Raw genomic sequence first — 11,344 nt, 5'->3', positions numbered from 1 at the left:
ACTAGTTCTGGCTTGAACTACTGGGGCTACATTATGGGGCTGTATTTCAGTCAGTCTTGAACTTTCTAGCACAGTGCTCTGCTGCTTATTTAAGGACCTAATCAAGAGCCTTCTGTTGTTCTGAGAACTTCCTGCTAATTTTGAGTTAATCACAGTCCTGTGTTTCAAATCAGCCCTTCCGTGCCAGCTGATCATCTGTTAGGTTTGTCCTGTTTAAACGTGTCAGGCAACATCCTTACCACTGCAGAATGTGTCAGAATGCATCTCTTGCACACCATTCATTTCCAACATCAGAGGTTTTGGCTTTTGATAATGTAAAGTGTTGCTACCCTCAAGTTCTGTGAGACACTGCTTTGAGAATGTTCTAGAGGACACAGGAGATACCACCTAGGGATCTGAGCAGTTGTGAGAGGGCCGGATTGGTGCTGCAAGGCACAAATGGGTGGCTCTTAGCTCAGGCACACCAAGTCTGCAGCATCAATCGTGTTTTCCAATGCTGAAACTCCCTGAAGCCAACCTGCTGTTGTGGCTGGACAGCACCACATCTGTGGTGACTTCTGACCCTGGCACAACCTCACCTTTGTCCTTCCAGGAACAGGGCTGGCCTGATCGACCTCTGCTGCCGGTGGAGTGGAGGCATGTTCGCAAACACCCAGCACAGGTACTGCTTCCACGTGGTAAAATGCTCATCCTTCTTCCAGACCAGTGGAGGGGCAAGCCAAGGGGCTGGGAATTCCACTTTGTGGCTCTGAGTTGTGGGTCTTCTACTGACTTTTTGTTTTGGTTTCTTTATTTTCCAGAATCACAAGGTTTAATGATTGTGACATTTAAGTATCAGCAATGACACTTACTGCAGCCTTCATTTTTGCACTTTCCGAAGGATTCTCATACTGAGGGCAGACTTGATTTCACTTTTCCTTCTCCCTGCTTCCAGGATGTCCCCATGTTTCTCCTGAATTCTGGAGTGATGTCATGGATGGGGAAAGCACTTTTTCCCAGACTGGCTGCTTAAACAGGTGAATTTCTCAGAGTACAAATCCAGTCTGAAGCCCTGGAAGGTTTCATCATCAAAGTCGGGTATGAAGGCATCGTTGGGACTGCCTTGTCACCACTAGATGGCACGGGCCTTCAAGCTTTGCGGGTAGAAGTCCGCTTCGCAGGAAAAACGTGGAGCACCCATCAGGGCCAGTGCCGATGACCTCCTTTGCGACCTTCTTGCCGCGGGGTTACAAACACACTGCAGCATTGTGAAGAGCAGCTTAAGAAACTGGATGGTTTTGTGATTTTCGGGTTTTGGGTTTTTTGGTTTTGGTTTTTTTTTTTTTTTCTAATGGAGATATTCATGGGCAAACCCCAAGTTCACAGGGTAATAAGAGGTATAGGCAAGGCAGTATTTCCTAACAGGTCAAATGATTGTGAGCAATATGGAGAATTGGGTGTGTGAGTTTACCCTAAATGTACACATCTGCCCCTGTTAAGAGTATGAAGTTATGTGCACCATGGCCTGATCCGCCTTCTTAGACATCGTCAGGCTGAGATCTAGAGATGCTCGGAGATCAAAACCAATTGAATCGTGCACACACACATCCCCTTAACGAAAATGTCTCCAAAGTCCAGAATGAAAAAGAAATCCTTTGTTTTACAAATGGCTGCCATGTTTACTGCTATGAATGACCAGCAATAAACCAGTGTCCAGTGCAGCACATGGGAGCAGATAACAGCTTTGTTTCCTTGCTTGCCTGCCTGCTTATGGCTTGGAATGCTCTGCACACTGAGCAGGGCCAACAAGAAATCAGAGCTTCTTGGGCTTTGTGCTGCAGCCAGTACCCACCCTCCCTGTAGCTGGTTTCACCCTGTGCAAGGAAGATGTGAAAAGCTAATTAGCTCCTACTTGTGCAAAAGGTAGTGCTTAGGAAGCCTTTTTTTCTTCCCTTTTAATTTGTGTTAAAATGCCAGGGCTAGAGGCTTATCAGGCCTGAAGGACTCGCTGCTGTGTGCATGGAGCGGGCTTTAAAAATAGATGCATCTCAGCTGGTGATGGGGCCACAGCTGTTGCTTTTCTGTGCATAAAGCTTGTGGTAAAGAAGCAGTCTTGTGGAATGGGAGCTTGTTGAATTGTTCTTCTGGTTCCTTGTCATACACTTTCCTCCTGGGAATCCATGGATGCTTTCAGGTAGGAAACACATTATTTCACTTCACTACTTGATTGGTTTTGTTTTTAAGGATGTGAAACTGAGCAATGTTCACAGGGCATGGGGGTTTTGTTCTCTGTTGCCTTGCCTGGAAGAAGAGATTGGCATTTTCTGCCAAAGTTATTCCTTGTTCAGTTGATTGGATCAGTTGCTCTAAAGGCTTTGTTGGGTTTGCTGTGGAAGAGATACCACGCACTCCTGTGCTATTGGCCTATTGTAGGACTCCAAGTACAAAAAGGTATCTGTAGCTCTGTCCCTCTGACAAGTAGCTGATGAGATGTAATGACTCCACGTGAAGTATGTTAATTGTGCAGTTTACCCCTATGACAGCACAGTCTGGGGCAGGTTAATCTGCTGGAACACTGGTCAACTGCAGGAGTCTGTTTTGCACAGAGATGGTCTGGTATTATTGTGCTGGTTTGAAAGCAGGTGTGTTTTGTTTTCTCTGACAGCAGTGCAGTTGGTTTGTGGTAGAGGAGCAGCTTGGGAGTATCTTGATGCTTCCGTGTCTAGTTAACTGCTCTGGATGTGCAATTACTTACTTAGCTCTGCATCTGGCACATGCTCTCTCTGTAAATGAGTGTTTTTGTATCTTGTTTTTCCAGCAAGGCAGGGATGTATACAGGATTGCTTATTGGGAGGGAGCTAAACATCTCCTGAACAGCCATATTTGTGACCCAAAGAACATCTGCCTGATTTTCCTGTCCTGACTCCTGTGTTTCTCTGCTCTCGTACAAGGAAGAGCAACCCAACCCAGAAATACCTTCAGGCTGGGAGCTCCTAAGTAAGCCCTCCCTAACTAACCGGACTCTGTGCTGCTGTGAGCCCAGAGCTGATAAGAGAACTGCTGGGAGAATGGAGGCACAGAGATGTGAGCTACCTCTGTGCTTTTCCCTGGCACAGAGCACATTTTGGTCAATGGGACTTCAGATTCCGATCTTATCCCATAGCCTGGGAGATGGCTGGACTTGGGAAGATTCAGCTTGGTTGTGGGCTGTGACATTCACAGGCTCAGGCTCCAGCAGTGCTTCGACTTGCTGAACCCTTGGGAAGGGTGCTTTGATGGTACCAGTACCATCTTCAGGCTTGATAGACCAGGAGGAGTCCATGAGTTTGTAAGGTGCTTTAGTGTTCCGGCTGTGACCTGAACCATGTACGTGGCCGCACCAAGTTTCAGGAGGCAGGTGTTAAGGTCTGGGGATAGGATTAATCATCCTCAAAATTTAGGAGCCTATGATATATGGTTATTTGCAGCTGAGCTACTTGGCTGCTTGTGAAGAGCTAAGGAGACCTAATTACTGGAGCCTAGCGAGGGTTTATTGCACCTGAAAGTAGACTTGATCATATGACTTGGTCTGTATTCAGTTTGAAAGGGACCCTGAAGATATCTTGTATGCATGTCTTGTTGGGTAGGCACGAGGAATCGCATCTGGGGTGTCTCACACTGGGAGCAGAGATGGGCTAATCCAACATAGGGCACTTCTGGGCATCACCCTCCCCCTGAAGAAGAAAGGAGCATTTTCCTTTGTGCATCTTGATGTCTTCAGCAGCTTTACTCCTCAGATGGAGCTGTGATTCTGTGCAATGCCCACGCTTGTGGGATGTGTGGATTTCCACCTTAACTTCTCAGTGTGTCAGAGGCAGCTCCACACCTCCCGCTGCTGCAGGATGGAAATGGTGAGTCCTGGATCCACTTCCTCCTGATGAGGTGCAGTCCTACTCTGGGAATGTTCTTTTGGTCATTGTAGCACTGCCTACAAAAGTGATGTCAGTTGCCAGCAGGGCTGTGCTCATTCCTTAAGTAAATCTGCGAGTGGACAACCGAAAGCTGTGTCTTGAGCAGTGGGGCCTGAAAACAGCGGCAGGTTAATCGCTGCAGAGCACACGTGCTTGCTCTCATTTATCAAAAACTAATTTACTTTGAAAGCCAAGTCAACTTCCCCTGTTGTGGAGTGCACGCTAATTACAGGTACCTGTTTCCAGCTCAAATGGCCTCCTGAGATAAAAGGCTTTTGGGTGGGCTGCTCCTACCATCCTTCATAAAAACAAAGCACAGGGTGAAAACACAGTAGGGGTCCATTCATGTTCATGGCCACTCACCCCTGTGGCTTTTTATCTTTGAGCTTAGCTGGGAATAAAGGCAGACTTCAATCACTGCACAGGGAAATGCCCTGGAGCCTTCTAGCTGCACAGAAAGTTTGAAAATACACTTTGATTCCCTTCTGCAAGACCATCTAAAGCCTGAGAAGGCTTTTATCTGCTCTTTCCCATCCTCTCTGCTCTCCTGTTTCAGCCTTTCCTGCTTGTCCTTCACTGTAACCTTCATTTAACCATGCTTAAGCCTGCCTTTATATAAATAGCAGATGCTTCTGGGACACTGTTACTGCGCCTTCCTGGTTGGCAATGGTATGGGTAGCCCTGGATGCAATGTTCAGCAAGATAAAGCTAGCAAAGTAGGAAGCTATGAGGTGCCTCTTGGATTTGGTTTCCTGCAGCTTTACATCAAGGAAAAGAGCTCTGACCATTGCTGCTGTAATTAAGGGAAATTATAGGGAAGGAGAAAGAAGCCCCCCTGCTGCCATCAGCAGCGATGTTCTAACACCCCTCCCTTGGCTGGTGCAGCTGATGCCCCATGGGTGTGAGTGTGCGTGGAACCGGGGAATCGTGGTTTTTATTTGGGCCTGTGGTACGTGTAACCTTCTGGGAGCCCGCTGTGTGTGGAGGTGGCCGCGGCTGCTTGTGCTGCATCACTGAGGGAGTGCACTGCGGAAGAGCTGAGCTTTATATATCTCCTGTAGAGCCGATGCTTTGGGCTCCCCCATTCTGTTTGTACTGTAGGCAGCCTGATCTGTCGAGTTGCTGCCTGGACAGAAAAAGGTGCCATCTCTTGGTGCTCAGCAGAGGAAAATAAACCCCTGTCAGGCAGGCAGTGTGTATGCTGAATCCATTGCAGCTGCAGCTCTGTGGGTGCAGGCACAGGGCTTTGCATGGGAACTCATGCACAGGTCAGTAGCAACAAGGCAGACTCCTGTAAGGAACTCTGACTTGATGGGCTTTGCTTGTGGGGGTGCAGGGCTGGGGGTAAATAGGGAGGTGCAGAAAGAAGAAAGCAAACGGCAGGTCTGTCCTCTGTCAAACCTAGCGTGATGCTGTCTGCTGAAATGAGAACTGAAGAACAGACTCCTGTGAGGAGGTTACTATTGCAAGTTAAACCCCAGGAGAGGTGGGAAAGTCACATTCCTCTCAGCATTGCCTCTCTGAGCATTTCACTTCTGCTCAGAAACCTACAGTAACTGTGAGCCATGTTGCGGTGGAGACATGGGTTTATTGGGAGGCCCAAGGAGCTTTTGTCTCCTCACTTCTTGCTGTGGAACTGTCAGCTCCTGGTTTTCTGCTGCCCTGCAAGGCTAAAGAGGAGGGCTCTGCAACAGCCATCAGTGTGCATGGCCAGCTATTCCCTGATGGTTTGACCTGAAATTTCACTGTGAGGGTGGTGAAGCGCTGGCACAGGCTGCCCAGAGAAGCTGTGGCTGCCCCATCCCTGGCAGTGTTCAAGGCCGGGTTTGATGGGGCTTTGAGCAACCTGGTCTAGTGGGAGGTGTCCCTGCCCATGGCAGAGGTTTGGAACGGGATGAGCTTTAAGTTCCCTTCCAACGCAAACCATTCTGTGATTCTGTGAAACCTTCCTTGCTGATCCTTTGCTCTGGGAGGCCATCCTCAAGTGGTCCTAGCCACTGACCTGGAAGGTGATGGGATGAAGAGCACCCTGCTTGAAGCCAGCCGCTCCCCAGAGGCAATGCCATGGGAAGGTGTCTCCTCTGAGGTCAGCCTGCTGCCTGTCTGGGGTAAGGAGCCAAGCATGTTCACGTTTGCCACTAGTGAGGCAGACTTCCACACCGGGCATCAGACAGTCACTTCACACTGGCCATCGACTTGGTTGCCAAACAGCAGCAGCTTCTTGGCGACTGCATGGGGACACTGTGGCTCAGGGAGGCGAGTGAAGAGCCTCTGGTTTCCCTTCTGAACCGTTTTGGGTGTCCAGTCCCTGCTTTGTTGTTAGCTGACCTTTTCAAATATAGCAGAGGAATAAACAAAGTACTTTTGGGAAGCAGCCCTGCATCACCAGCTGCCCCCTTGGGACACACGAGCCAAATCGGGCACATTTGCTCTCAAGGCTTACTCTGTACTTAACTCCCCAGCAGGACTCTTTTACTGCAGCAGAGAACTGGCCAAAGCATGGAGCCAGTCCCAGGCTCTTTCTCTGCTCTTTGCAAACACAGGGTGTTCAACAGGAGGTAGGGCAGTGCCTTGGCAACAGTGAAATGGGACAGTAACTGATGGGAAACGCTCTGTGATCCTTTAACGCTTCGTTGTTTTGGATGGAACCCACTCCCAGATAATGCTCAACTTGACATGTAGTAGAAGAGGGGTGCTCTCAGCATTGGGAAGGAGGGGAGGATAGCTACACTAAGTAAAGTTGTTCTACTGATTCCCTTGTGGATCATGGCTTCTCCAGTAAATGCTGGAGTGGGGGAGCAGGCCATACTGCGTCGACATTCACATCCGTGTCCTGCCACCCCACCTTCTTGAGGGACTGTGTTGAGAGAAACTGCCCCGTTCACCTCAAGAACCAGTGATGGTGCTATGGTGAGGAGGTCTGGGATGCAGCAGGAACAGACACTGGCAGTGGAGCAGAAGCACAGACATGATGATTGTATTTCAGACTTGATCCCTTGTCTATCTGAATTGGATAAATGCTTCAACTGCTTCTTCTAGACAGGCAGAGAAACTGTTCCCTCCTCTCATACCCTCAGGTTCCTATTTCACCCTATACGCACTGATCACTGGAAAGATGGAAAGTGAACACCTCATTTTAGAATGGCTTTGATAACATTGCTGCTTGCTAATACTTCCTTTTGATATGCTTAGAGAACTCTGAAAACAAGAACAAATAAGACCAAGTGTTGCCTTTTTTATATAAAAAGCTAGTCATTTAATCATTTTAAAATGACTCTACAAGATAACAAACTGTAATACACGCTTGCAATAAAGGTTCTCCTTTTGGAAGCACAAACTATCAACATAACCACTAAGCTTCAAAACACTTTTTCACTTTCTAATAATACACAGTGAAAAAACAAACAATGAATAAGGAAATCCAAAAGAATCCCAAACAATACTAGTACAAAACAGGTTCAGGTGGATTGCTTTTTTGGCAACTGGCTATCGGTTACCATTAGCATAACTGCACTTTCTGGATGTTACACCAGAGCCAGGCACTGGAGCCAATTCTTGGCCAGCTGAGGTTGTGCTGGCTCCTGCTGCCCTTCCAAGAATGTTGGGCAGACTCTAGAAGTGTGACATTAAGATCGCTAAGAACAGTCTTCGTTCCGAAACAATACGTTAAGGCTGCAAGATTTCATATGCTGCTGAAATGGTTTTGTTACCTAAGACAACAAATCCTGTTTCAGTAAGGCACGTGTTTGGATACAAACTAGGAAGTGAGAACTTAGGCCAAAATGCATGTTCTTGAGGTGCCACCAGTGATCCATTTGCTGATGTGAATGCTCACAGTGCATCAATGTGGGACTACTTTGAATTACTCAAGGAGAGTAGTGTTTCTGCTTAAAAAATGCCAGAATCACCTGGAATTTACCTGAGCTATCACTCACTTTGAAGCTTCGTTTCTAGTCTGAGGGCCATGGGTAAATGGCACTCTGTGATTTATTCTTAGGGGTTCACAAAAGGCAACTGAGACAAATAAGCCCAGGTGTGTTTTGGAGCAGCCAGCATACATAACATTTCTAAAGCAGTCTACCAATGTGCTAACAATTTTTAAGGGTTTAAATTGAAAATTACCGGGTGGGATTGTATGTACATACTGATGGAATGGCCCCATTAAAAAAGAGGTCATTTTTAGCAACAGTGTAGTGCAGAAGGATCAGTACCTATGCAACAGAATTTGGGGTGAAAAAAGCACCCAATAGCTGAATGGAAGTCTGAATTCCAACGGATGCGACTAATTCCCAAGAATGTGTCCTACAAAAATAAGTGCTATTTCTTCATTACATTGTGTATACGCTATAGAGATGCTTACCTGTTATTTCAAATCAAGCTGTTTTCTTTCCATAGGAATTACAATTTGTATGTTAATCCCTCTGGAAGGGACTAGTATTTTGAGACATTGCTCATCTGCAGCCTCAAAGATGAGATGAGCCCAATGGATTCTGGGATGCTTTTAGGATAAATCTTGAGTCCATGAACAGTAAGCCTTTTGAGCCTGTTAAATCTAATTGCCAATGCAAGGACATACAAGGTAAACATGTATGAATTTACCTTGCTGGGAATCCATCCACTTTTTGAAATCCCATGTTGCAGTTATTAGAAACAGTGAAATTTGAATGCGGTAAGACACTAAATATATGTGATTCTGCCTTCCTCCTTAGAAGGTTCTGTTTCTTACATGGCCTAAAAAAGCTTTTCTTCAAAATGCTGTATGCCTTGCTTGGAGTGTTGCTTGTTGCAGTTGTGCATATATGCCAGTCAGAATGATTGAATGCTGTACATAACAAAGTGACAGCAAGAGGAGAGTTAAATTTCATGGAATTAACCTAAAGAAAGTAACTTCTAAGAAGGGAATGGAGTTCTATGAGAACCATTACACTTGCTTCGTGGATTGGTACAAGCAGGTTTCACAACCAAGTCCATGTGCCAAAATCAAGATGGAATGAAACAAGAGGAGCGCAGCATCCAGTTAACAAATATACTGAGGAAACAGACAGTATATACAAAAGATGCGTGCTGCTTACCCGATGCATAATCTTTAAGGTGCTTAACTGATGTTTTAGGGAACACAGCAACATATACATATATGCAGTGTATACAAACCTAAATGTGTATTAGAAACATAATACAGAACCAGATATACTCCCAGATCCCTGATTTCATTAGACTCTCTAACATGTAAGAATGTATTTAAAATATTCCATTAAAAAAATCTAAAAAAATAAATGATAACATTTACACAAAAATAGCTCCAGTTTGCTCTTCTGTTTTGCTGCTCACAGGCTGGGCTCTACTGGGTTTCATAAGGATGCCATTTGGACCAGCGAGAGTTTGAACAACTGTGCGTGATGAGACAGCTCTGTCACCTGGTCCACCATCTTCTGCAGGGCTGCTGTGTTGGGGTAATGCAAGGCAGCGGTCTTGGTAGCCAGAACCACACTCCTCAGCAGTTCACACAGCTGGTTGCTGGAGTTCATCACTTTATTGCGTATGTCCTGAGTCGTCACTTGCCTTGTGAGCATGTCCCCAATGAACACAAGTTTGTGAGCGCTCAAAATGACAAATTTGCTGTGAGCCACAAAGATCCGGGGGGGCTGAGAAGCGTTGATGCAACTGAAAAATGCATCGATGGCATTTAGGAGGGAGTTGAAGTGAGTCTCACATTGGTCAGAGTAGAACAAAAGCAGCTGGCTGTCACGGGAGGTGGCAGCACTGTTTGCAGTTTGGAGAGCTTGAGGTGGTTTCCATTTTGAGATGTCATTCTCTACTGGCTTTGTGATCTCTTGCTCCAGACGTTGAAACTGATTGATCTGAAAGGCAAATTAAAAAGCTCTCTTCAGAGAATATTCACATAAGATGTTGTGTTACGTATTACAGTTTCACCTTATGCCTCTGCGTACTCCTGGGTATCCTAGACTGACCTGTGATAAATAAAAAGTAGTATTATGTTTTCTAAGATCTTTTATTTTGGAGAGTGATTGGTAATCAAGCACTTTGGTTACCATAAATCCAAACACACAGAGTTCAGATGAGAAAAAACATCTAAAATACTTTATTTGCATAAAAAAACCCAAAGCACAAAGCCTTGTGAATTTACAGGCTGCTGCTCACTTGGAATGTTCTGAAATCACAAGTGAGAGAGATGGATCCAAGTGGCAACAACTCCTACACAATCTTTAAAAAGCTGCCATCTCTGTGGGATTTTGAGATGACAAACATTTAACTCTCACCTCTGCATTGCTTGTACAATTTTCTGCCATACAACATGACAAAAACGTATTGAAGAATTAATAAGAGGGCAATGTGATAGCTCTCAATCTCACATGACCTACTTTTTGGCATTTAAAATTACGTTAAGCACAGTATTTAAGTTGATGCTATTGATGTTCACTGAACAGATGTGCAGACATATTCAGCACGTGTATTCAGTGTGGTGCAGTGATTAAGGCACTGGATTGCAGGTCAAGAAAGCCACGTTCTCCAGCTGGTTTTGTGACTGACCCCCTGTGAGACATTGCAAAAGTCTGTTTCTCCTCTGTGGTAAACTTTTAAGACACAGAATGCCTTTTATTATATGTATGCACTGGGCCCACCACAATGGTGCATTGTATAAAAAATAATTCGTCTCTTAAATTGAGATGGTTGGAAATTGTTTTCAAGGGGAAGGCTTATTCCTGCCACAAGAAATGTTTTAATCAGAGAGCTGTGTCTGCTTCCACTCAATTACGAAGTGGCAAAAAGGAAATGACATGGGCAGAGATGTTGATCTTCACAATGGCTACTCTGGGCTTAATACTTAAGATTTCTTTGGCATAGGGTATTAATGACACAGATGTACAGGGCCAGGAAGGTGCTAAAATCTTGATGCTCACCATTTCCCATTTGGAGCATGACAGTGCATGTCCTTGTCCTTTGTGTTGATGATCCATTAACGGTAGAGCCTGACAGGCACAAATCCCACTTCAAAAGAAACTAACCAGGAGCTGCTGTTTAGCCAAGACCTAATACCTGCCATCTTCACAATCTAGCACCTGGGACTTTCCAGCTGCATGTGCTGGCACTCATGCACACCTCACAGCCATGATGCTCACTGCTAAGGGAAGGGCGCCTCCTGCTTTACTTGACCATTACTCCTTATGTGCAAGAAACACTGCATTTTAAAGTTGTTATTGCACCCAAGCAAACATACCTGATGGTGCTCAAGCTCCATCTTGCTCTGCTTCATGATATTTTCTTTTTCCAGCAGCTCCTTCTGTTGCCTTTCAAACTCTTCTTTCCCCTGTTTTGCATAACATAAAACACTGTTAAACCAAAACGGCTCCTGAGATAAATGGCAACTCATAGGTCAAATAACAGGCTTCTTTGTA

At 45.6% G+C, this 11,344-nt stretch overlaps 1 protein-coding gene across 2 annotated transcripts in view; it reads right to left on the bottom strand.

Annotated features, from left to right (window-relative positions):
- Positions 1 to 7,156: 7,156 nt before the first annotated feature.
- NEDD9 (neural precursor cell expressed, developmentally down-regulated 9) overlaps positions 7,157 to 11,344 on the bottom strand; it is a 96,823-nt gene continuing 92,635 nt past the window's right edge. For both annotated transcript variants that reach the window (XM_065667357.1, XM_065667355.1), the window contains 2 exons: positions 11,167 to 11,256; positions 7,157 to 9,787 (listed from right to left, as the gene is read on the bottom strand). In XM_065667357.1, coding sequence (XP_065523429.1) covers positions 9,278 to 9,787; positions 11,167 to 11,256 — 600 coding nt within the window. In that variant the 3' untranslated portion in view covers positions 7,157 to 9,277. The remainder of the gene's footprint in view (positions 9,788 to 11,166; positions 11,257 to 11,344) is intronic.

Source organism: Lathamus discolor, chromosome 2 (genome assembly GCF_037157495.1).
Source record: "Lathamus discolor isolate bLatDis1 chromosome 2, bLatDis1.hap1, whole genome shotgun sequence".
NCBI classification, from domain to species: Eukaryota; Metazoa; Chordata; class Aves; order Psittaciformes; family Psittacidae; genus Lathamus; species Lathamus discolor.
The sequence above is the reverse complement of the archived record's forward strand: the minus strand, read 5'-3'. Positions and strand labels throughout refer to the sequence as shown.